This window comes from Trematomus bernacchii, unplaced genomic scaffold (assembly GCF_902827165.1).
Source record: "Trematomus bernacchii unplaced genomic scaffold, fTreBer1.1, whole genome shotgun sequence".
In the NCBI taxonomy this organism is placed as follows: Eukaryota; Metazoa; Chordata; class Actinopteri; order Perciformes; family Nototheniidae; genus Trematomus; species Trematomus bernacchii.
In genome coordinates this window covers 1,363,068-1,390,959 of record NW_022987521.1, presented here as the reverse complement: position 1 = coordinate 1,390,959, position 27,892 = coordinate 1,363,068, and the positions used below count along the sequence as shown (strand labels likewise).

The 27,892-nt window shown below is 40.8% G+C and overlaps 1 protein-coding gene across 1 annotated transcript; it reads left to right on the top strand.

Moving 5' to 3' along the window:
* lman2 (lectin, mannose-binding 2) lies at nucleotides 1–19,781 on the top strand. The gene is made up of 8 exons (XM_034117808.1): nucleotides 1–232; nucleotides 4,278–4,396; nucleotides 5,924–6,041; nucleotides 6,737–6,819; nucleotides 10,071–10,232; nucleotides 11,381–11,495; nucleotides 14,102–14,221; nucleotides 17,851–19,781. Exons 1-8 carry the CDS (start codon nucleotides 97–99, stop codon nucleotides 18,009–18,011), a joined length of 1,014 nt encoding a protein of 337 aa, XP_033973699.1. The 5' UTR covers nucleotides 1–96; the 3' UTR covers nucleotides 18,012–19,781.
* The last annotated feature ends 8,111 nt before the right edge of the window (nucleotides 19,782–27,892 follow it).

The window sequence follows — 27,892 nt, the reverse complement described above, 5'->3', positions numbered from 1 at the left end:
TCCGGAGGATAATAGAGGACGGACCGAGTCAGTTTATGGAGTTTCGAAGGATCAGTTTGTTGTGAGAGTTTTTATCCGAGGCTGTTTTTGGACAACATGGGAAACTTTGGAGTATTTGTGAGAACAGCTGTGGTTCTCCTGGTGTGCCAGCTGTTTGAGGTTCTGTGCGATATAACGGACGGGAACACGGAACATCTGAAGAGAGAACATTCATTAATGAAGCCTTACCAAGGTAACACTGTTAGCCTGTTAGCATGTTAGCTCCTCTGGGCTCTGGCACTGTCATTAAGAGACAAATACGACTTTTTAATGAAGTTATTACACATACAGAATGCTTTATTGTCTGTTAAATTTACCTGTAATGGACGTTTGTCTTCGGCACAGGCAAATCAGAATCACAATACCTTTATTCGTCTCTCAAAGGGGCCAAAGATAGCTTAACATAGATAAGATACACATATAAATTACACTGTTTACTAAATAAACATCTTAACTAGAAATGGGAGAAGTACTGAGATCTTGTACTTGAGTAAAAGTAGAAGTACTGAGATCTTGTACTTGAGTAAAAGTAGAAGTACTGAGATCTTGTACTTGAGAGTAAAAGTAGAAGTACTCAGATATTGTAGTAAAAGCAGAAGTACTCAGATCTAGTACTTGAGTATGTTTTATAATGATTGATCATGAAAGTGTTCTCAAAGCTGGTAAAGGTGCAGCTAGTTTGAATGACTTTGTATACTGCAGGGTAGCTTGTGGATTTACTCCAGGTGGAACTAAAGTCTGATTTAACACTTGATTATATTTCACATCATTCATCCACATCTGTGAAGTAACTAAAGGTATTAAATACATGTAGTGGAGGAAAAGTACACCATTTACCTCTGAACTGTAGAGGAGTAGAAGTATATATATATATATATATATATATATATATATATAACCTGAAAGACAGGTATTTCAGCCCCTTCATTCTTCACAGCATTGCTCGACCTGTTCAGCTTCATTTCTTATCATTAGGATAAAGCGACACTTAACGTCAGTCACCTCATGCTGTGAGACATCAGGCTTTTGTACCAAACAATCGAAGTTACTGAGACAACAAAATGCAGTTTATCATTTTAACAAAGTGCAAAAAGAGCTTCAGAGGAACGTCCTCTTAGTCTGACTCTTCGAATACTCTGTGAATAACTGAGCAATACTTGATCTCTCTGCTATCAAACTGCTTTAAACATGCCACACTAAATTATGTTATGCTACGTCTTGTTATCCACCTGGATGTGTACTCTTTTCAATTGTAATTTGTGTATTTCTATCTTTTAAAAGCTATTTCTTGCCTCTATGTGTTTGCTGTAATAATTCAAATGTCCCCCTAAATGTAATACATCTAAGACCTACAATTAAGAGTAAGGAGTAAAGGCAAGGCGACGTTTCAACACGAGGCTTTTCAAAGTGATTTACAATACATTGAAAGCATTAAAATTCATTAACAATCATTTAAAAGCCCAGAGAAAAACATATATAATACAGGTTTAAACACATGTCACAGAGCAGTGGGAGGTATGACTAGTTATTTGATTTTATATAATTATGCTAGAAGCTTTAGGTCATTTTCTAAAAGTGATGCAGGCTGTCTTTGTTTTAGAAGTGTAAATAAAAGTCCTTAACGACTGATTAGGTACAGATGAGGTGTAGTTGAAGAGCCACGTGTTTACACATTTGGATTTCAGTTGAATTTAGCAAACCCTGGCACACTTTAGTGGTACACTCTTATCTCTCGATCAGACCGCGAGCTGCAGGCGGCTGCAAGCGTTAGAGAGGAGCAGGTGTGCAGCTGAGGGAATATATAAATATATATATATATATATATATATATATATATATATATATATAGATTAACTATCTATATATATATATATATATATATAGATAGATTAACTATCTGTAATTGTATTTATAATCTGCAGAGGTAAGTCAGTACGCCTTCAGGAGGTGTTTGTTCAGGGCGTGTGCAGATGAAGGAAAACAGATCAGTTTCCTGTCGGTGAACTCTCAGCAGAACACCCTTACTGATGAGGAAACACTACATACTCACTAACAGTTATAAATACTTAAATACAGTTAAACATGCACATGATTGCATTCAAAAGAGCTCCAAGACGCAGTTAGATTGGATATAAAGCCATGTAAACCAGCTTATTTAATGTAGATCCATTACTAACGTGTATTCATTTATAATCTACAGAACTATTTCAAACAGCCGGTAAATACACATGACTCTGATAACCTGAGGTTTGAATGGCAATAACTCATCTGCAAAACAAGCGATCCTCACCCTGGCGTAATATCACCTAACATACTCTTAGAATAACAAATGGACCATTGACACACGTTGACTCAGAAAAAAAGAACCAGCATGTAAGTGAGTCCATTAGAGTTTAAAAACAACAAAACAACAATCATGTTCCTACAGACACTTTATTCATACCCTTTAAAATCTCTAATTATGTTTTTTATGGTAAATGGACTGTGCTTATATAGCGCTTTATCCAGTCTTTACGACCCCTCAAAGCGCTGTACATACTACATGTCATTCATACAGAGCAGTGTACCTTACTCTAGGACCTAACATTCACACAGAGCAGTGTACCTTACTCTAGGACCTAACATTCACACAGAGCAGTGTACCTTACTCTAGGAACTAACATTCACACAGAGCAGTGTACCTTACTCTAGGAACTAACATTCACACAGAGCAGTGTACCTTACTCTACGAACTAACATTCACACAGAGCAGTGTGCCTTACTCTAGGAACTAACATTCACACAGAGCAGTGTACCTTACTCTAGGAACTAACATTCATACAGAGCAGTGTGCCTTACTCTAGGAACTAACATTCATACAGAGCAGTGCACCTTACTCTAGGAACTAACATTCACACAGAGCAGTGTACCTTACTCTAGGACCTAACATTCACACAGAGCAGTGTACCTTACTCTAGGAACTAACATTCATACAGAGCAGTGCACCTTACTCTAGGAACTAACATTCACACAGAGCAGTGTACCTTACTCTAGGAACTAACATTCACACAGAGCAGTGTACCTTACTCTAGGAACTAACATTCACACAGAGCAGTGTACCTTACTCTAGGACCTAACATTCACACAGAGCAGTGTACCTTACTCTAGGAACTAACATTCACACAGAGCAGTGTACCTTACTCTAGGAACTAACATTCACACAGAGCAGTGTACCTTACTCTAGGAACTAACATTCACACAGAGCAGTGCACCTTACTCTAGGAACTAACATTCACACAGAGCAGTGTACCTTACTCTAGGACCTAACATTCATACAGAGCAGTGTACCTTACTCTAGGAACTAACATTCACACAGAGCAGTGTACCTTACTCTAGGAACTAACATTCACACACCGTTGGCCATCGGGAGCAACTCAGGGTTCAGTATCTTGCCCAAGGATACATCGACATGTTGGCTGCACGGGCTGGGATCGAACCCACAACCTTCTGGTTGAAAGACGACCGCACTCCCTCACAGCCACAGTCGCCCTTAAAGCAGTTCTATTCTACTCTATGAGGAAATGTCTCCTTTAATCTTTATATTTAGAGAGTGAGCAATGACGATGGTATTTAAATGTATGTAATCGTATTTCAGTGTGTAGTGCTTTCCTTCAGACACGTCTCTCAGCACTGAAGGTGTGAGGCGCTTCCTGTTGGAGCGTGTTTGCACAGGAACTGTTGAGCAAACTGGTTTTAGATCAGCTGATATGAAGCCGCCTGAAATCTGAAACAACCCGTTTCTGTGGAGACGTTTACGTGAGAAAACCACAGCCAGAAATCAACTTCTGTTTCAGTGAAAACTAGACAAGAAAACACCCGTTTCTCTCCTCTGTGACTTTTTCTATTCAAAGATTTCAAAGCTTTATTGTCGTAACAGTACAGTGTGGATATGGCAATGAAAATCTGAAGTCCCAGGCTCCTCCGAAAATCCTACATAAACAAATAATAATAATAATACATGACACTTATATAGCGCTTTTCTAAAAACTCAAAGACGCTTTGACAGAGAATAAAACAACCTATATATATAAACTGTCTGTCTAAGACCTAAAACAATAACATAGTGCACATTATGTTGCAACCAATGTTCCAGTAGTGCAGATGAAGTGAACTATATACATGTTGCAGAGAATGTTGTCAGTGAATAAGTGAATGCAAGTAGAGTAAACAGTGTGTTGTTGTTTACTTGTTGTGCTCAGGAGTGGGAAACAGCGCCTCCAGTCAGTGGGACTTCTGGGGCAGCACGCTGGTGACGAGCTCGTACGTTCGCCTGACTTCGGACGAGAAGAGCAAGCAGGGCTCCATCTGGAACACTGTGGTGAGGAAACACTGCACACACACGTCCAATCTGAAGATACTGGCATTTATACACGTCCACACTCAGTCATTAAGAATTAGAAAAAGGGCTTTTAAGGGGTTGAAAATGAGTGGAAATACCTGGAAAATATCATTGAAAAAGTGGTTAACGCTCCCTTTCTTTACGTGTTTGGCTCAGCTGTTTTCTGTTTTTGGTAAAAATGCTTTTAACACATGAACCCTGTGCTCCACAATCAATACATACATGCATGTTTGTGTCATGACAAGCTAAGCTATCAGCATATGTAGGCTGCAGCGATGTCACCTGGATGTACAAATAGTTAGACCATATGTACAAAAGAAAAAACAAGACGGAAATGTTTTCACTCAGAAATGTAAGTAAGTAAAGTTTATTTATAAAGCGCTTTTCACAGACAAAGTCACAAAGTGCTTGACAAAACAATAATACATCCACATAGGAGGCGTACAATGATCAATAAACCCACATGTTAAGAAGTCACAAAAGCACCAAATGTCTTAAAATCCCAGGAACAGCCTCTGATTGGTCAACAGCCAACTTCATGGGATGCCTAATTAGATCTTTATCTAACTCCTAACACATCTAAATCTGCTTCTAACATGGATAAATGTTCATAAAACACAATCCATTGTTTGTTTATACGCTTCTTGAAATCCCTAGACAACATCGTTTTTCTAGAATAGATTTCAAATCGCCTGAAAATGTTAAAAACAAGCAGCGCCGTGTGTGGCGACCTCAAAGGGTTATTAACAAGGGTCCTGGAAGGTCAAAGGAACCCTCAAATGGTGTATTATGAAGTGTTGTTCATCATGTCAGAATAATTCAATCACTCAGAATCAGCTTTTTCTTAGTTTTTTCTAGAATATCACGATCAAAAAGCGCTGATCCGATGAGATCCCCACATTTTCTTATATTGATGTTTCCTCTGTTTCTGGACAGGATTCAAACAATTCAAAATGAAGTAACTGTTGAAACAAGATGTCACGCTAACACGTTGGTCATTTGAATGAACATACCTGGATGCACACATTTGGATGTTAAATATATTTACATGAGAGTGCAGGTTCAAGTTTTGGTATGTGGCATTTAGTCTCCTGTTCCTTTGCTTTGAAAACCCCTCTGATGAACTCCTGCTGCTGTGATAGAAAGTAAATCTCTCTCTCTCTCTCTCTCTCTCTCTCTCTCCCTCTCCCTCTCCCTCTCCCTCTCCCTCTCTCTCTCTCTCCCTCTCTCCTCTCTTTCTGTCTCTCTGTCTGTCTGTCTGTCTGTCTGTCTGTCTCTCTGTCTGTCTGTCTGTCTGTCTGTCTGTCTGTCTCTCTCTCTCTCTCTCTGTCTCTGTCTCTCTCTCTCTCTTTCTGTCTCTCTGTCTGTCTGTCTGTCTGTCTGTCTGTCTGTCTGTCTGTCTGTCTGTCTGTCTGTCTCTCTCTCTCTGTCTCTCTCTCTCTCCCTCTCTCTCCCTCTCCCTCTCCCTCTCTCTCTCTCTCTCTCTCTCCCCCGCCCCCTGTGCAGCCGTGCCACCTGAAGGACTGGGAGATGCACGTCCAGTTTAAGATCCACGGCTCGGGGAAGAAGAGTCTGCACGGAGACGGCATCGCCCTGTGGTACACCAAAGATAAACTGCACCCAGGTACACCCATCCTACCCATAATGCACCTGTCTCTCCTGCAGCTTCCCCCCTTCACTTTGGCGTCTTTTAAAAAAAAAACATTAGTACCATGCAACGTCTTTATGTTCCTCTTATATATATTTTTACTATGTCTTATTTTTAGAGTAACCCTGATCTGAAGCTCCTGTCCTTTTCTTGAGATTGTACAGAGATCATTACTCAGTTAGGAAACTCTCCCTAGTCCCCGGTTTGAGCTTCAACCTCAGGATCCATGTATCTGTGATCCTCTCCAGAATGGAAGTAGTCATCACATACAGAGCATCAACTAGTTCCTGAACAGTGTCCTTCACATGCTGATATCCAAGAGAGGGAGTTACACAGTCACAAGATGGAGGAATAGAAAGCAGTATTCAATGTTTACTTCAGATTAGCTCCACGTCAGAAATGAGCATGCTTGTCATATGTCTATCTCCATAGAGGCTGAATCATCATGTTAATCACATAGCTATCATATGCCTCAAACAGTCCTGATGCTCTTCTAGGTAATCATACATCCTGTCATGCACACAGCTACAGTTGGGATACCTTTGTTATCATGTTACTCTCATGTTGGAAGAGGACATTCAGGATTTTCCCCACACCTCCATCAGTGTTTTAGTTTCCATCCTGTTGATGTGTGTGTCTCGCCTCACGTCTCGTCTCTGCTCCACCTTCAGGCCCTGTGTTTGGAAACCAAGATCAGTTTATTGGCCTGGCTATTGTTGTGGATACCTTCCGCAATGACCTCCATGGGATGGATGTAAGTGTGTGTGTGTGTGTGTGTGTGTGTGTGTAACCTGCTTGTCTCTTTGCAGGCCCTGTGTTTTCCAACAATGCTCAGTTCCACGGGCTGGCTGTGTTTGTAGATACTTACTCTAACGATGATGCCACAGATGTGAGTGTGTGCTCCGGTTCTCCGTCAGCATGCTTCACTCCACCCTGAATGGCATGTTGTTAGCATGTTTACATCGTAAGGCACACAGAAAGACATATATACACTTAGAGAATCTAATATTGATCAATATCTGATAGTAGACTTGCAGGGATACTCAACTTGCTTTGCCCTGGGTTCACTTTTTACAAAATAAAACAGCACTTCACAATCGTATGAATCAAATATGGAGGTCGACAGAAAGGATGCAGATATAAAAACCCAAATGTTCCACATGAAGAAACATCTCCAGCAACTTGACAACACATGCAGCGTTTAGAGAACATTCAGCAACTTGAGGAGACGTGCGCAGCGTTTACTAAAAGCTGCTGAAACCAAACGCTGCAAGAAGCTCAAAACACAACGGAGACCACAAAAGTATTTCTATGAGATTCGAATCATCATATTTTCTGCAACATACTTTTACTAGACAAACGGCCTTTGAGATAAACAAGCTTAATAGGTCTATTTTGTTACACCTTGTTTCCAATTAAAGTACAACAATAGTAGAGACAATGGTCAGGAGGCTGTGAGTTGAGTATCACTGGTTTGATGTGTTGTTTTGTGAATGAAGCTACGCTCACACTGCAGCGGAGGAGACACATCCTCTGCTTCATAGATCCACATGGGACTAAATCCCTAGTTCAATTATGAATTCACACATACCGTAACCAAACCTTCAGGAACAAGTGGGACGAAGTTAAGAAAACAAACGTCCGTTTTTCTAGCTCTGAAAGCAAATGAATATCATCCATAACATCAGAAGAGCCTGCTTTGTGAAGGGAGCCTCTGTGTGTCTATAAACACAACCCTCATGTGATTCTTATATCTCTGTTCATTTGTACGTTACCTTACTTTAAGAACATGCAGATAATTCCCCGTTTAGTTACGTTGGTCGATGCTTCACCTCAAATGTATCGTATCATTCTTATATTCCTGTATTCATTTGTACGTTAGCTTTTATCAAAGGTCACCTATTATGCAACATCCACTTCTTCATGTCTCTTCTTCATCAACATGTGTCCCCTCTTCTTCATGTCTCTTCTACATCAACATGTGTCCCCTCTTCTTCATGTCTCTTCTACATCAACATGTGTCCCCTCTTCTTCATGTCTCTTCTACATCAACATGTGTCCCCTCTTCTTCATGTCTCTTCTACATCAACATGTGTCCCCTCTTCTTCATATCTCTTCTACATCAACAGGTGTCCCCTCTTCTTCATGTCTCTTCTACATCAACATGTGTCCCCTCTTCTTCATGTCTCTTCTACATCAACATGTGTCCCCTCTTCTTCATGTCTCTTCTACATCAACCATGTGTCCCCTCTTCTTCATGTCTCTTCTACATCAACATGTGTCCCCTCTTCTTCATGTCTCTTCTACATCAACATGTGTCTCTCTTCTTCTTCAATGTCTCTTCTACATCAACATGTGTCCCCTTCTTCTTCATGTCTCTTCTACATCAACATGTGTCCCCTCTTCTTCATGTCTCTTCTACATCAACATGTGTCTCCCCTCTTCTTCATGTCTCTTCCTACATCAACATGTGTCCTCTCTTCTTCATGTCTCTTCTACCTCAACATGTGTCCCCTCTTCTTCATGTCTCTTCTGCATCAACATGTGTCCCCTCTTCTTCATGTCTCTTCTCATCAACATGTGTCCCCTCTTCCTTCATGGTCTCTTCTACAATCAACATGTGTCCCCTCTCTTCATGTCTCTTCCACATCAACACGTGTCCCTCTTCTTCATGTCTCTTCTACATCAACATGTTTCCCCTCTTCTTCATGTCTCTTCTACATCAACATGTGTCCCCTCTTCTTCATGTCTCTTCTACATCAACATGTGTCCCCTCTTCTTCATGTCTCTTCTTACATCAACATGTGTCCCCTCTTCTTCATGTCTCTTCTACATCAAATGTGTCCCCTCTTCTTCATGTCTCTTTCTTCTCAACATGTGTCCCCTCTTCTTCATGTCTCTTCTACATCACCATGTGTCCCCATCTTCTTCATGTCTCTTCTACATCAACATGTGTCCCCTCTTCTTCATGTCTCTTCTCTTCTACATCAACATGTTCCCCTCTCTTCATGTCTCTTCTTCATCAACATGTGTCCCCTCTTCTTCATGTCTCTTCTACATCAACATGTGTCCCCTCTTCTTCATGTCTCTTTCTTCATCACATGTGTCCCCTCTTCTTCATGTCTCTTCTTCATCAACATGTGTCCCCTCCCTCTTCTTCATGTCCTTTCTTCATCAACATGTGTCCCCTCTTCTTCATGTCTCTTCTTCATCAACATGTGTCCCCTCTTCGTCATGTCTCTTCTACATCACCATGTGTCCCCTCTTCTTCAGGTCTCTTCTACATCACCATGTGTCCCCTCTTCTTCATGTCTCTTCTACATCAACATGTGTCCCTCTTCTTCATGTCTCTTCTTCATCAACATGTGTCCCCTCTTCTTCATGTCTCTTCTACATCAACATGTGTCCCCTCTTCTTCATGTCTCTTCTTCATCACCATGTGTCCCCTCTTCTTCATGTCTCTTCTTCATCAACATGCGTCCCCTCTTCTTCATGTCTCTTCTTCATCAACATGTGTCCCCTCTGTGTAAAGAGACTCTGAAAGTTTCAGGAACAAAGATTCTCTCTCTTTTTGTCCTGATCCATTTCTATAAAAACCTGTCTGAAAATGAGCTGATCAGATTTTGGACACTTTATGATGTCATAACGATGTGTTGTCTTGTGTAACCATTAGCCAATCAGCAACCAAGGTAACCCCCCCCCCCCCCCCCCCCTTATCACCTGAATCTCCTCCTAGAGCACCATTGAGTTCTTTGTAACCAAATCTCTCTCAGAGGGGCGTGGGGAGGGGCTCCTTATTTTCATCTAAAGTAACAGACAGAGAATCAGCTCTTTGGAAACAGGGCAGAAACAGAGGGGATTATGGGTAATGCTGCAATGATCTGTTTGGTGTTTCAGAGACAGGCTCTGTATATATCTGAGACCTGTAGTATATTGATGAGAAACAGTATGATAGGGGACCTTTAAATAATATGCACGTTTATAGCTGCTCTCCTGTGTGTGCAGCGCTCCTTCCCCTTCATCTCTGCGATGGTGAACAACGGCTCGGTGAACTATGACCACGGGAAAGATGGCCGCGCCTCGGAGCTGGGGGGCTGCTCGGCTGAGATCAGAAACAAAGATCACGACACGTACCTCGCCATCAGATACTCTAAGGGGAGGCTCACCGTATGTACACACACACACACACACACATACACACACACAGGGCCGGCCCTTGGCATAGGCAGTATAGGTGAATGCTAAGGGCGCATCAACCTATGGGGGGGGCGCCAACATTTTTTATTTAAATTAAAAATATATATATATATTAAATGTTTTTTATTTCAATTTCATAACAAAACAATTTCCCGATTTTGGATCAACAAAGTACATCCTATCATCTTATACTTCCAGAGGTTTGTGTGAAATTGTTCTTTTTTTGAAATAATGTTTTTTGTGTGCAATTAGGCTATAGGTTTTAATTTTGTATTTGTGTTAATTTAAAATAGAGGGGGGGGTGCCAGCTAAAATCTTGCCTCGGGCAGCAAATTGGTCAGGGCCGGTTACCACGCACACACACCACGCACACACACCACGCACACACACCACGCACACACACCACGCACACACACCACGCACACACACCACGCACACACACACTACGTACACACACTATACACGTACACACACTATACACGTACACACTACGTACACACACACTACGTACACACACTATACACGTACACACTACGTACACACACACTACGTACACACACTATACACACACACTACACACACATACTACATACACACACTACATACACACGTACACACACACGTACATACACACACACACACTATGTACACACACGTAGTACGCACACACACTACGTCCACACACTACGTACACACACTACATACTTTTAAAGTAGATAATTATTTAGTATTTGAAAGCGGTGTTCCAGTCCATGAAACTATTGGTTTATAGCTGAAAGGCGTGCTCGAGACAGAATGAATGAATGCCATTGGGTGCCCAGTCAGCATTTAGCTGGACTTAAATATAATAATAATCCTAACATATAAAGAACATATATGAAGTTAAAACATAATTATGATGTCAGATTGAGTACAGTATGATATGGCATCAACACGTAGGAAATCAAGTCCTCTTTGCAAAAATGTCAATCAAATAATTGCTAAACATGAGAGTAAATATGAGCTCAAAAACACAACAAAACAAACATCGGGAACAAAAAAAGTTGTCAGCTAGTAAATATATTTAGTTGTTAGTTAGTCCCGTGTTATATTGCATCTCTTGCATCTCTCTCCTGCAGCTGATGATCGACGTGGAGGATAAGAACGAGTGGAGAGAGTGCATCGATATCGGAGGAGTGAGACTTCCCACCGGATATTTCTTCGGAGCGTCAGCAGCTACAGGAGATCTGTCAGGTGGGTCTGAGCGCCAGAGGGGGGAGTAGTGGAGTACAAATACTTTGTTACTGCACTGAAGTACATGTTTCTGGTATCAGTACTTTACTCCACTACTTATTTTTCTGACCACTTTTTACTTTGACTTCTTACATGTTGAACCCAAATACCTGTACTTTCTACTTCTTACATGTTGAACACAAATACCTGTACTTTCTACTTCTTACATGTTGAACCCAAATACCTGTACTTTCTACTTCTTACATGTTGAACCCAAATACCTGTACTTTCTACTTCTTACATGTTGAACACAAATACCTGTACTTTCTACTTCTTACATGTTGAACCCAAATACCTGTACTTTCTACTTCTTACATGTTGAACACAAATACCTGTACTTTCTACTTCTTACATGTTGAACACAAATACCTGTACTTTCTACTTCTTACACTTTGAACCCAAATACCTGTACTTTCTACTTCTTACATGTTGAACACAAATACCTGTACTTTCTACTTCTTACATGTTGAACACAAATACCTGTACTTTCTACTTCTTACATGTTGAACACAAATACCTGTACTTTCTACTTCTTACATGTTGAACCCAAATACCTGTACTTTCTACTTCTTACATGTTGAACCCAAATACCTGTACTTTCTACTTCTTACATGTTGAACACAAATACCTGTACTTTCTACTTCTTACATGTTGAACACAAATACCTGTACTTTCTACTTCTTACACTTTGAACCCAAATACCTGTACTTTCTACTTCTTACATGTTGATCTCAAATACCTGTACTTTCTACTTCTTACATGTTGAACCCAAATACCTCTACTTTCTACTTCTTACATGTTGAACCCAAATACCTGTACTTTCTACTTCTCACATTTCCCAAACAGGCTGGTTCCTTTAGTTTGAATGTGTGTTTGGTGGCGTGATCATTATTATTTAGAGTCATTGCGTGCCTATTGATTTGAACACGATCCGTGTATCCATCATTTCCTGGTCTTCTCTAAAGAAGAGGGACCAATGAAAACGTTGTCATGTTGCCGTTGTTCAGCATGGAAACATTCATTAGCTAACAATGACATTATTGTTCTATTAATATAAAGGGAGGTCAGGTACTCTTTAAAACAGCTGCTAGTTATGGGTACTTTTTACTGAAGTACATTTCAAAGCCCTCTTTACTTTGACTTGAGTAAAGAAGTTTAGTCAGTACTTCTACTTTCACCAGAGTATTTTTAAACACGAGTATCTGTACTTCTACTTGAGTAAAGGATGTGTGAACTTTGGCCGACTAGGAACTTTAAATACTTTAAATATAAGTTCACTGTGGAGGAAATTCTTAAGAGAAAGTGATAAATGCTTCATGGACAAAGTTTGTCTTTTGTTATATTTAATAAAGTAGTAAAGAAAGTCAATATAAAGTGAGATGGATCTGAAATGCAGGAACAGAGCAGCTTCACCCTCAGAGGATAAAGAAGTTCTGCTCAAAGTCTCTCTGTGTATTCATGAGAGGAAACAGCTGCTCCTCCATCCCATCATCAAACCATCTAACCCCCTCGTCTTTAACCTCCTTTCACACTTCCTTTGCCCCCTGAAATGTAAAACCTTAAAGGTCCCATGTCATGGCCATTTCTACTGATCATAATTCCATTGCTGAGGTCTACTAGAATAGATGTACATTGTTCAATGTTCCAAACTCACATTGGTTTCTCATACAGCATCTCTGTATAGTATGTGTATTCACTCTCTGTCCTAAACGGCTCGTTGGAGCTCCTGCCCCCCCCCCCTCCCTGTGAGCCCAGTGGGTTCTGATTGGTCGGGACGTTGATACAGCGAGAACAAGCGAAACTCATCCTGAGCACACACAAACACTCACAGCCGAAGTAAAAAGTGTGGCTTGATATTGAGTAAGAAAAAGGTTTATAACGCTGTGAGAATGGGTCTGCGGAGAGCATTTCTCCGCCATCCCAACGTAGTAGCCCGAAAAACGTTTACCCATTTAAACAGTCGTGGTAGATACCTTGTTTGTTTTAAACATCATAAATACACAAACAACAATGAATACTTACAGGTTGTGTACCCCGAACTCCCGCTGGTCCAAACAAAGTAGGAACAGCGTCGTTCTTCAGTGCCCTACGCTGTACATATCCGGCATGAATCTGAAAGGTTTTGGAAGCTTTGTTTTTCGTGAAAGGCTGGCAGAGGGTGCGGCCTCTGGGTGTTCACACGTCACTGTACCCAGGAAGAACATGAGAAATGTCCAACGAGGCGTTCTGGGGCAGCACAGACAGGTCTTCTCTGTGTTAGAGTTGTACTCGCTACAGGGTGTACTTTGAGGGTTTGTGACTCTGCAGACCGTGCACATGCAGAAGCTTCATAACAACAAGGGGACGGGTGATAACTGGAAAAGCATGACATGGGACCTTTAACATCTGTCTCTGTTAAACACATACAAGACTAACAATACACAAAGGCAATCAGAGTATAAGACTGTTTTAAATGATTATCTGATCATTTGACACTGGTGACAATGTGGCACTGTTTTAACATTATTCTACAAAGTCTGGGTGTGTATTGATTCGGTAATAGTTTGAACGCTTGTTTTATTTTCCAGATAACCATGACATCATCTCTATGAAGATGTACCAGCTGATGGTGGAACACACGCCTGAAGAAGAGAATGAGGACTGGACGAAAATAGAGCCGAGCGTCAGCCTCCTGAAGTCCCCCAAAGGTAGAGAAAAGTACTCTTTAAAGTAGAGACACTACATACTGATATACACCTGAACATCAGCAGGAGAGGACTCTTTAAAGTAGAGACTCTACATACTGATATACACCTGAACATCAGCAGGAGAGGACTCTTTAAAGTAGAGACACTGCATACTGATATACACCTGAACATCAGCAGGAGAGGACTCTTTAAAGTAGAGACACTACATACTGATATACACCTGACCATCAGCAGGAGAGGACTCTTTAAAGTAGAGACACTACATACTGATATATACCTGCACATCAGCAGGAGAGGACTCTTTAAAGTAGAGACACTACATACTGATATACACCTGAACATCAGCAGGAGAGGACTCTTTAAAGTAGAGACACTACATACTGATATACACCTGAACATCAGCAGGAGAGGACTCTTTAAAGTAGAGACACTACATACTGATATACACCTGAACATCAGCAGGAGAGGACTCTTTAAAGTAGAGACTCTACATACTGATATACACCTGAACATCAGCAGGAGAGGACTCTTTAAAGTAGAGACACTGCATACTGATATACACCTGAACATCAGCAGGAGAGGACTCTTTAAAGTAGAGACACTACATACTGATATACACCTGAACATCAGCAGGAGAGGACTCTTTAAAGTAGAGACACTACATACTGATATACACCTGACCATCAGCAGGAGAGGACTCTTTAAAGTAGAGACACTACATACTGATATATACCTGCACATCAGCAGGAGAGGACTCTTTAAAGTAGAGACACTACATACTGATATACACCTGAACATCAGCAGGAGAGGACTCTTTAAAGTAGAGACACTACATACTGATATACACCTGAACATCAGCAGGAGAGGACTCTTTAAAGTAGAGACACTACATACTGATATACACCTGAACATCAGCAGGAGAGGACTCTTTAAAGTAGAGACACTACATACTGATACACACCTGAACATCAGCAGGAGAGGACTCTTTAAAGTAGAGACACTACATACTGATATACACCTGAACATCAGCAGGAGAGGACTCTTTAAAGTAGAGACACTACATACTGATATATACCTGAACATCAGCAGGAGAGGACTCTTTAAAGTAGAGACACTACATACTGATATACACCTGAACATCAGCAGGAGAGGACTCTTTTAAGTAGAGACACTACATACTGATATATACCTGCACATCAGCAGGAGAGGACTCTTTAAAGTAGAGACACTACATATTGATATATACCTGAACATCAGCAGGAGAGGACTCTTTAAAGTAGAGACACTACATACTGATATACACCTGAACATCAGCAGGAGAGGACTCTTTAAAGTAGAGACACTACATACTGATATACACCTGAACATCAGCAGGAGAGGACTCTTTAAAGTAGAGACACTACATACTGATATACACCTGAACATCAGTAGGAGAGGACTCTTTAAAGTAGAGACACTACATACTGATATATACCTGAACATCAGCAGGAGAGGACTCTTTAAAGTAGAGACACTACATACTGATATACACCTGAACATCAGCAGGAGAGGACTCTTTAAAGTAGAGACACTACATACTGATATACACCTGAACATCAGTAGGAGAGGACTCTTTAAAGTAGAGACACTACATACTGATATACACCTGAACATCAGCAGGAGAGGACTCTTTAAAGTAGAGACACTACATACTGATATACACCTGATCATCAGCAGGAGAGGACTCTTTAAAGTAGAGACACTACATACTGATATACACCTGAACATCAGTAGGAGAGGACTCTTTAAAGTAGAGACACTACATACTGATATACACCTGAACATCAGCAGGAGAGGACTCTTTAAAGTAGAGACACTACATACTGATATACACCTGAACATCAGCAGGAGAGGACTCTTTAAAGTAGAGACACTACATACTGATATACACCTGAACATCAGCAGGAGAGGACTCTTTAAAGTAGAGACACTACATACTGATATACACCTGAACATCAGCAGGAGAGGACTCTTTAAAGTAGAGACACTACATACTGATATACACCTGAACATCAGCAGGAGAGGACTCTTTAAAGTAGAGACACTGCATACTGATATACACCTGAACATCAGCAGGAGAGGACTCTTTAAAGTAGAGACACTGCATACTGATATACACCTGAACATCAGCAGGAGAGGACTCTTTAAAGTAGAGACACTGCATACTGATATACACCTGAACATCAGCAGGAGAGGACTCTTTAAAGTAGAGACACTACATACTGATATACACCTGAACATCAGCAGGAGAGGACTCTTTAAAGTAGAGACACTGCATACTGATATACACCTGAACATCAGCAGGAGAGGACTCTTTAAAGTAGAGACACTACATACTGATATACACCTGAACATCAGCAGGAGAGGACTCTTTAAAGTAGAGACACTACATACTGATATACACCTGACCATCAGCAGGAGAGGACTCTTTAAAGTAGAGACACTACATACTGATATATACCTGCACATCAGCAGGAGAGGACTCTTTAAAGTAGAGACACTACATACTGATATACACCTGAACATCAGCAGGAGAGGACTCTTTAAAGTAGAGACACTACATACTGATATACACCTGAACATCAGCAGGAGAGGACTCTTTAAAGTAGAGACACTACATACTGATACACACCTGAACATCAGCAGGAGAGGACTCTTTAAAGTAGAGACACTACATACTGATATACACCTGAACATCAGCAGGAGAGGACTCTTTAAAGTAGAGACACTACATACTGATATATACCTGAACATCAGCAGGAGAGGACTCTTTAAAGTAGAGACACTACATACTGATATACACCTGAACATCAGCAGGAGAGGACTCTTTAAAGTAGAGACACTACATACTGATATATACCTGCACATCAGCAGGAGAGGACTCTTTAAAGTAGAGACACTACATACTGATATACACCTGAACATCAGCAGGAGAGGACTCTTTAAAGTAGAGACACTACATACTGATATACACCTGAACATCAGCAGGAGAGGACTCTTTAAAGTAGAGACACTACATACTGATATACACCTGAACATCAGCAGGAGAGGACTCTTTAAAGTAGAGACACTACATACTGATATACACCTTAACATCAGCAGGAGAGGACTCTTTAAAGTAGAGACACTACATACTGATATACACCTGAACATCAGTAGGAGAGGACTCTTTAAAGTAGAGACACTACATACTGATATACACCTGAACATCAGCAGGAGAGGACTCTTTAAAGTAGAGACACTACACACTGATATACACCTGAACATCAGCAGGAGAGGACTCTTTAAAGTAGAGACACTACAAACTGATATACACCTGAACATCAGAGGAGAGGACTCTTTAAAGTAGAGACACTACATACTGATATACACCTGAACATCAGCAGGAGAGGACTCTTTAAAGTAGAGACACTACATACTGATGTACACCTGAACATCAGCAGGAGAGGACTCTTTAAAGTAGAGACACTACATACTGATATACACCTGAACATCAGGAGGAGAGGACTCTTTAAAGTAGAGACACTACATACTGATACACACCTGAACCTCCTTAAGCTAAGCTCTGTATCTTACTTTGATCCTCACAGATAACATTGACGATCCCACTGGAAATTTCCGTGGTACGCCCCTCACTGGGTGGAAAGTGTTTCTCCTTCTTCTCTGCGCTCTGCTGGGAATCGTAGTGTGCGCCGTGGTGGGAGCGGTGGTTTTCCAGAAGAGACAGGAGAGGAACAAGAGGTTTTACTGAGCAGAGAAACAACGTCCTGTTCGATGTGGAATGAACTGTTTCCAGACGACAGCTTGAGCACAGTCAATGTGAATTATTTTCTAAAGATTGTACAAATGTTTATATCCTCGAAGCTCTGTGGTGACGTTCTGTTGTCGCTAAGGAGGTGTTGAGGCCGTGATCAATGCTGTTTCAGTTTCTTACGCCACAAATCTGGTCTTCTTCGTCTTCCAGGCTGTTTTAACAGATTATTTATTGGGTGAAGAAAAAGGCTCACACGTGAATTATCCACTTTCCCCCCGTGGTTCCTCTATCGATGGAGTTTGATTTCCTGCTTGTTCACCCTGCTATCATGCTTCTGTTTAATCATCACTGATAACCCCTTACACACAGACCACCAAGGCGGCATCTGAGGACAGTTTAAAGGGTCAATTAGCATCTTAGTTAATCATTTAGTCCAGAACATATCAAATCATTTCACCGAAAACCTGTTCAAATTCGCTCAGAATGCAATATCATTTTTTATCTAAAAAGTAAGAAACTGGAACTAGATTGTTATTATAATGTTTGCTTTATTAACAATTGAATCATATTATATGTTTTCGATGCAGTTGCTGATCAATCAATCAATCTATCTATCTACTCTTATGAAATGAGAAACCCCAGCAGATACTAAGCAAATATACATCATGTGAAATGTAATTTGCTGATGTTTAGTTATTAACTTAAATCATAAAACCGTCTGAGGGGCTCTGATAAACCCTTAAAACTACACTTCATGTTTAATTGTACAAATAAATATCAGACTGTAGTTAGAAAGAGAGTTTAAAGCTTTAAACGCGGGCAGAACGTTGTTATAGAGAGCGGCAAATCTGCATGAATCTGATCATGTGATCTGTGCGGTGTTATGACTCAAACGGTAACAATTAGCCTCATGCTATTATATTTAAGGTTTGCTATATACTCTAGTTATCAGCATAGTGAACTCAGAAATGTCCAGTACCCCAAAGTTTTATGATAGAAATGTACAGTTGGGTCTCCAGCTCATAGAAACTGCCGGATGCTAACCTGCATATGTTGGGCAATTAGCACAATTAGCATAAGTTGCATTGATTTGTTGTGTTTTTTTTAGGTATATTGAGGATGTTGAATTAATTTCTGACATTGTTAGGGTCATAAATGGCAGTTTTGAGTCGCCTAACACTTTAAAATCGACCTAAAATGCATCAAAATCAGCCCCTGGAGTACAAATATAACCACTTTCTGGTTAAAACTGAAATTTGCTGATCCTGGAAATGTCAGAAATGGATTCAACATCCTCAACTAGCGTATTGGCATAAGTTGCATTTATTAGCATTGATTTGGACAGTTTTGGAGTTGTTTTTGAGGTACACTGAGGATGCTGAAACCATTTCTGACATTTTTAGGGTCATAAATGGCACTTTTTAGTCGCCTAACACTTTAAAATTGACCCAAAATGCATAGAAATCTTCCCCCTGGAGAACAAATATGGTCACTTTCTGGTTAAAACTGACATGTTTGATTCTGGAAATGTCAGAAATGGACTGGACATCTTCGTTTACCTCCATAAACACTCCAAAACGTTTGAACTGTATTTGCGAAATAACCCAATTGATGCTAATTGCCCAACATATGCAGGTACTGTATACATCCGGCAGTTCCTATGAGCTGGAGACCTGTACTATACATTTATCATATATAAGACGTTGGTACTCACAACATGAACTCTGTGATCTGCAAACAGACCAATAATCTGAACGCTGTTTTGTGAAATCCTTCCTTATAACCACATCTTCAGAAAAAGGCCACTTTTAAAGAGTTGCATCTGAACTGCTCCAACATATTTGATCTTCTTATTCGTTCCCCTCTCAGCGTTGGTTCAGCACGATTTCCTCCAGAATATGCCTTTTGTTATTTTTCTACGTGTTTGTTTCCAGCTGTTTTAAAAATGCCTGAATAAAATGTAGTATAATTAATATTAATATTAGAAATCAAGTTGCTGAATCCTGAAGTCCATGAATGCATCGCTGCAGTTTCTTTTTACTGACTTGTTTGTTTACTTGATGATTTCTTCCAGCTTCCTATTCTTCGTCTTTTTGTAGAATGTTTTACAGAAACTGAAATGAAGGGTTTGTTGACACGGGCTGAAATACACATTTTCTTTTTTTAAACTTGAGTTATCTCTTCTCCTGTGTTCTTGAATCTGTCCTGTGTTTCTGTCAGATCAGACGTGTCTATTGTTGTGATGGGACTTGAAATCGCTCCTCTCAGCAGAAATAATTCATTAAATGAAAAAAGAAATAGTTTGAGTTGTAATTTTTTTATGTTTTACCAGCGTTTAATTAACTTAATGATGAATTTTCTAGAAGTAGCCGACTGTGTGTTCAAGCGCACATCACTGTCCTTTCTTACTATAGTATTATAGTCTGATGCTAATAATCTGTTTATTAGGTCAAAAGCAGGACTTTTACTTATTGTATTATTTATATTAATATCTAAGTGAGTAATGTGTTGACTCTGTTACATTAGGCGCGTTCACACCGGAGTACTTTTCCCCGTACTTTTCCCGTTTAGTTGCGTTAGTACCCCTTATTTTGCGTTCACACGAAAAAGAGTACTTAGTGCCGGGAACTTTTACCCCCATTTTAAGTCCCTGCTAGAGAGGTGGGACTATCCTGGGGAGAAAAAGTACCAATTTCTGATTGGCTGGGCGAATTGCAAACCACGCCCCGTAAAACTCTGAAATGTTTTGTGAAGCCGCCATTGTATTTGCTGGCATTAGCATTATTAGCATTAGCATTAGCCCCGCGCACCAACGGAGAGAGAATAACTTATGGCAACACAAAAAAAAACATGGGAGCGGTGGAGATGAGGAGGTGTCTGAAGCCAGTCCCCAACTCCGGGGACTCCGGGTGGCAGTATACGCCGTGAAGTGGTTTGCGGCCTGCCAGTAAACCCAAAGCAGAAGAAGAAGAAGTGACGTCAGCGGCTTCATTTGAGTAATCTTCCCTCAGGAACTTATTCCGGTGTGAACGCGATAAATAAAATCAAACGTGAAAAAAAGTCTGATTTTTTTCAGAGTGAGATTTTTGAGAAAAATGTCAGGAATTTGAAAAAAGTTAGAAATATGTTAGAAGGAATTTGAAAAAAGTGAGATTTTGGAAAAAATAAGTCTACATTTTCATAAAAAATCAGAAATGTTTCAACAAATTGAGATTTTTGTGAAAAAGTTGGAATTATGAAAAAATCAGGAAATGGAATTTGGAAAAAACGAATTGTTTTTTAAAGAAGATGATTAGGGCCTGTGTAAAAAAAGAAAGATCCCATAAAGCAGATTCAGGCAGTAGAGATAGAATCACACTTAAAGTATTACAGAACAGAACAGCTGACAGAGAAGAGAGAACAGCTGATCCTTTGCAACAAACACTATGTGCTCTTTTTAGGGTTTAATAACACTGTAATCCTGCTGGTAATCCACACGTTTTAGAAATGTAACTGTAAGGGAATACAGTTCCTTTTTGTTGTATCCTAATAATCCCTTTACATGGAATCCATTACTCCCCAGACCTGTGAAATACAGGAACTCAACATATGTTGTAGCTGGGAGTGCTGGGACTGAAGGACATATGGAGGGGGGGGGGGGTACAACGATGCATAATATCCCATAATGCACTGCACCTCCTGCTTCTGTGCCGCGAGAACAGAGCTTCCTGCATATGCAAAGGTTTTTACTAAAACTGTAATCACATTCCTTTAACAACCTTTATGATATCAGTCCATCTTCCTATCATCATCAGAGAGAATTTAAGAGCTTTATCTGTTTTAACCACCAGAGGGCGCCATAGTACTGATGTTCTTCTTCTGCCAGACTAGTGCAATAACACTGTGTGTGTGTGTGTGTGTGTGTGTGGTGTGTGTGTGTGTGTGTGTGTGTGTGTGTGTGTGTGTGTGTGTGTGTGTGTGTGTGTGTGTGTGTGTGTGTGTGTGTGTGTGTGTGTGTGTGTGTGTGTGTGTGTGTGTGTGTGTGTGTGTGTGTGTGTGTGTGTAGGGTTTGTTTTACCAACATTATTACTCAACTGTCACTGGATGTGTGTGTGTGTGTGTGTGTGTGTGTGTGTGAGAGTGTGTGTGTGTGTGTGTGTGTGTGTGTGTGTGTGAGAGTGTGTGTGTGTGTGTGTCGGGGGGATTTATATTTGTATATGGAAAGTTAAGATTAGATTTTTGGCTTGTTGTGGATCTTATTTAGAGTTTGTTTTACCAACATTATTATTAATAGAGTGTGTGTGTGTGAGTGTGAGTGTGAGTGTGAGTGTGAGTGTGAGTGTGAGTGTGAGTGTGAGTGTGAGTGTGTGTGTGTGTGTGTGTGTGTGTGTGTGTGTGTGTGTGTGTCTCATTTCTGTTTAAGTTTTATTACGCCTTGGTCGGCAATGTACGAAAATCAATAAGCATTCATCTTTGTGGAAATATTGGATTTGTGCAGTGTCTATTGCATCAATGACCGAATGCAGTACTTTATTATACACTCAAAGAGGCCCTTAAGCTCGTTGGTATTGTCCCTCTCCTGTTGGGTGTTATCATGAAAAGAGAAATATGAGACATGATCCTCTGTAAGCTCTCTTTCTCTTCTCCTTCCCTCTCTAATCTCACTCAGCCTTGACTATCTTTACTTATCCAACTCTTGTCCTTTCTTCTTCTTCCATTTGCTACTTCCTCCCTTCAGGGTCTGAAGGTGGGACTGAAGACCTTTGTGTGTCTACAAACAGAAATGATTGGCACAGAGAGTTGAATAGCTGAGTGTTAAACCTTGACAGCTCGTTGCTTTTGAATGTCACATGGAGCAGCTGCAGCCTTCTTCACACCTGTTGCTCTCCTGCTTCATTTCATTTCAAACCTTTATTTAACCAGGTGAATCGCATCGATCTCTTTTTCAAGGGAGACCTGCTGCGAGTAGGTTCCACATGAAGACAGAAAAACAGAAAACAACAGAAAAACAACATAGATACAGGGATTACAATTTACATACCTAACGACATTTACAGGTACCAACCGTATCAGATTGCATAGCATCTATCCGAGCTTTAAAAACATGCAGAGGAACCAAATTGCTCAGTTTCCATTCTTTTTGCAGACTATTCCAAGTTAGAGGAGCTGCGCATCTAAAAGCTTTCGTCCCTAAGACAGTCCTTGCACTTGGCACATTTAACAAAACCACAGCATGAGATCTCAGGCAATAGCTACTTTCAATTCGCCGTGTGATCAGAGAGCAGATGTAAGGTGGTAGTTTATCCAACATGGCTTTGTAGATGAACATGTACCAGTGACTGAGCCTCCGTACAGTTACGGAGCGTCCACACAGCAGCGTTAAAAAATCTTGAAACGCTTCTGCCCATTCACTTTGAATGGGGTGACGTCACTTTCCCTCACTTTTCGCCGAACTGCATTGTGGGAAGCAGAGCGGAGATTCTCAGGATTTTCAGGATTCAAAAGTTGAGCAATGTTCAACTTTTGAAGCTGAGGTGGAAGCGTCAGCCAATCAAATCCCGTGTACGCAAATCTGACAGTTCAAGCTCTAGCCAATCAAATGGCGTGTATGCTGGGAGAGACATACTGCAGGTCATTTCCTCATATTCCAAAACATGGAGGAGAAATGAGCGGTAGGGAATCACCCGGTGCTTTATGACCAGTCCCTATTTACCTACCGGGATACAAACCGGAGGAGCCAGGCATGGAGGGAGGTGGCAGAGACAGTGGTAGGTCTTCGCCTGTTTAGGGAGTTTATATCCAGTTTACTACAAACTTTTTTGCATCGTATGTCGGGGGCGGGAGATTCATGTGATTGGTTGTTGGTGCCTTGCTCGCAAAAAATCCCCAAGCTTCAGATACGCCCACCTCCAAGATTTTTTTAACGCTGCTGTGTGGACGGGCCGTTAGTGAAGGCAAACCAGCTCTGGCATACAGGGTACAGTGATGAGTTAATACTTTACAGTTAGTAACACATCTTAGTGCACTGTGATAGGCGGCATCTAACTTGATCAGGTAATGGGCAGGTGCATTCATATAGATCAGATCACCATAGTCCAGCACAGGTAAAAAGGTCACAGAGCCTTTTCCTGGCCTCAAGTGAGAAACAGGACTTGTTTCTGAAAAAGAAACCCAGCTTCACTCTCAGCTTTCTAAGCAGATTATTGACCTGAAGTTTAAAAGAGAGGCAATTATCAAGCTAGATACCAAGGTATTTGTAACAGGCAACCACTTCAAGTACTTGTCCTTGCGTAGTAACAATATCCAAAGTGGTGCTTCATTCAGAGCTTTAGTTATAGGGAATACATTTGGAGGAAAGCATGTATGGAGTGGTGCAGACAGGCTATAAAGGAACTACAGCACGGTCACATGACTTCACGTCACCACCGCTAAGCTAAAGGCGGCTAATGTTGGGCTATAAAGGAACTACAGCACGGTCACATGACTTCACGTCACCACCGCTAAGCTAAAGGAGGCTAATGTTGGGCTATAAAGGAACTACAGCACGGTCACATGACTTCACGTCACCACCGCTAAGCTAAAGGTGGCTAATGTTGGGCTATAAAGGAACTACAAGCACGGTCACATGACTTCACGTCACCACCGCTAAGCTAAAGGAGGCTAATGTTGGGCTATAAAGGAACTACAGCACGGTCACATGACTTCACGTCACCACCGCTAAGCTAAAGGTGGCTAATGTTGGGCTATAAAGGAACTACAGCACGGTCACATGACTTCACGTCACCACCGCTAAGCTAAAGGTGGCTAATGTTGGGCTATAAAGGAACTACAGCACGGTCACATGACTTTTCATCACCCAACCCAGTCTCACGGCATTTTGTGTTATAGTCACACATTTAATTTAATTTATTGATTCGTGTTCACCAACAGGATTTTCAGTGTCCGGTCGGGTCTTGGAAGACCAGAAGCTGTGTGGTTCATAAAAACATTTTCTTACTCAATATCTTACCCTAAGCCTAACCCTAACCCTTTTATTTTAAATTGTATAATGTCGGAGTTTTTTTTGCCGTCCGCAAGGAACATTTATGGGGCTCAGAGCCTCAGAATACTGACATCTGTATTTTTTGTCATCTTTTTTTCCTTCTAATTTGTTATTATTTGGTGCAGGCACGAAACATACTACCAATATAAATGCATTGCTTCTAAAATCGTTCTGTGTCAGAATACTGAAATCTGTATTTTTATTTATCTGTTTTTCCTTCTAATTTGTTATTATTTACATTGCTTTTAAAATCGTTCTGTGTGACACGAAAAAAATGGCGAAATTGTGTTGGTGAACACGAATCAATAGATTAATTTCGTGACTATAACACAAAATGCCGTGGTTAAGGTGGCTAATGTTGGACTATAAAGGAACTACAGCACGGTCACGTGACTTCACGTAACCACCGCTAAGCTAAAGGTGGCTAATATTGGACGGGATGACGTTTAGTCATCTCATTTACACACTTGTTACCAACCTCCGTTTTCAAATTCACCTGTTGGGTATTTACTGACGTGTTTTATGTCGTAGAACAGGGATGGGCAACTTGGATGGTGGTGGGGGCCACACATAATTTATGTACTGGCCATTAGGAGGCCGCAGATTCACTTGGAACACACACACACACACACACACACACACACACATTCCATGTTTTGTATGTAATTATTAACAAATATACTAAGTCTGACATCTTCATTGACATTTTACAATCTTTCAGGGAACATCCTCTAATAAGCTCACTAAACAAATATCAGTTCAGAGAAATGTTATTTCATTTTTACAAGTGGCATGTTTGTATTGAACAGGTTATTTAACAGTGGAATACAACTATTTTAAACTATTGGAAAGCACGGAAAATGTGTGTGCATTGAGATAACCATTAAGATGACCTAAACATGAAGTCATGAACACTACCCAGACATTAGTTGTCTAACTTGAACCTAAGACACTTGTAGCCTGTCTCTGCATTCCCCTTATTCCACAATAAGGGGAATGTCAACACAGACACCTGCCAACCCGCTGATCCTCAGCGCCGCTCCCCCTCCCTCCCACTGAAATTATGAATGAAAAGCGTATAGTAATCATAGATAACACGGCAGGGTCTGTGACAGTTTGTTTTCATCTGATTTCAAATAAACCAAGTCTTGGTTTTTAGAATATTAAACTTGTTTCGCCAAATTCAGATGATAAATACAACTTTGAAGCTTGTAACGGCATAATTACAAGCGGTAACAACAGCCGGTGTTTCTTGTGAGTGTTTCCCCGGGAAACAAACACAATACACACAAACGCGTCACAGATTATTTCGCGGTTTATGTACGCAGCTCGCGACGTAACTAGGAGTCTAGTGGACGGTATCAGTACTACAAGTTTTGATTTGATTTGATTAATTACGTTGTTTAGGGTTATTTGCCCATCCCTGACATAGAGTGTGTGTGTGTGTGTGTGTGTGTGTGTGTGTGTGGTGTGTGTGTGTGTGTGTGTGTGTGTGTGTGTGTGTGTGTGTGTGTGTGTGTGTGCGTGTGTGTGTGTGTGTCTGTGTGTTGCGGTTGTCCTCTCACCACTTCTCTGCTAAAACAAAGGCGACACCCCTGTATCATTTCAGAACTCACTCCACATACCGGAGTTATCTACAATCTCTGATATACAGCATCTCCCCTTCCTGCACTCATAATGATGACTACTGTCATACAGTAGGTGTGTGTGTGTGTGTAACAAATATTTTTTTATTAATTACGTTGTTTATACATTTATCTGAGGGCCGCAAAAAGAGCCATTTCCCTGTCGTAGAATAAACGTTTACTTCAGCTTGTGTTAACCACAGACCTGATTTCAGGAGAACAATCCACCTATTATTCCAAGGCAAGATATGTCGAACAACCATCCCATTGTTTGTCTATCAGAGATAATAATATGTCTTTGTTCCAATTGTATAAAAAAAACGTGCATACTGTTAAATAAATATTTATCTTATCTCAACTCCCGCAGGAGGAGGACTCCTGTCAGAAAGGGAAAAGAAAATACAAAAGTGTGTATTGTTTGCCTTGAGATACGATTACCTTTCTCAGGCATCTCGAAGTCGAGTTGGAAGTTGTTTTTGGCAGAAAACTGTCATCAGTGACAGACTGGAAGACGGGAAAGTGGTCTGAAAACTCGCTACGCTTCATTTCATTCTCAGTTTTTTACTTAAGTGTTTAAGAGGACACACATTACTTTGCCTTTCCCTCCTATGACCTTTACATCACACTCTATTCCCCTTTCTTCATTCCTTCTGTCTTCACCATAAGTCCTTGTTTTTCACCTTTGTGTTAGTTTGACTCCTTTCCTTTTGTCTTTTACTGTCACTTTATTTCAACATTTCTCTCCCACCCTCTCATATTATCCTCTTCTCCTTCCTTTCTACCTTTTCATCCATCCACACACACTCTCTCCTCATCTTTCGACGGAGCCACTGATAGATATCTCTCTGGAGTCAAGCAGGCGATTGACAGACGACAGATGTCACTGTGCATAAACAGAATCCCACCAATCACATGACTGGATAAACAAAGCTGACCAATCACAGGCCAGATCTCCAGTAGACTTTCTGACTGAAGCACTCAAAGTGGCGGGTAACAAATACCACTTTTCCACCTGAGCAGTTCAAGGGCCGGTTCAGAGATGTTCAGTGGCGCCGGCTCTCGGTACAGAGAACCCGTTCCCATTTAGAACCAACAATCTGATAGAACTGAGAACCGTGTTATTAAGAGGGTTACGTTGGATTAACCTGAGCAATAACAGTTCATGTCGAGTACAACGAAAAGGATAACATAGTTACAGAAGCAGTAGAGCCAAGAACGCAAAGTGACTTAAA

What these genes read in the sequence shown, in the direction of transcription:
- lman2 (XM_034117808.1), top strand. Translation starts at nt 97, where the DNA reads ATGGGAAACTTTGGAGTATTTGTGAGAACAGCTGTGGTTCTCCTGGTG. An exon ending in ATGACCTCCATGGGATGGAT is followed by an intron (nt 6,820 to 10,070) that starts GTAAGTGTGTGT and finishes CTGTGTGTGCAG; the next exon opens with CGCTCCTTCCCCTTCATCTC. An exon ending in AGCTACAGGAGATCTGTCAG is followed by an intron (nt 11,496 to 14,101) that starts GTGGGTCTGAGC and finishes TTTATTTTCCAG; the next exon opens with ATAACCATGACATCATCTCT.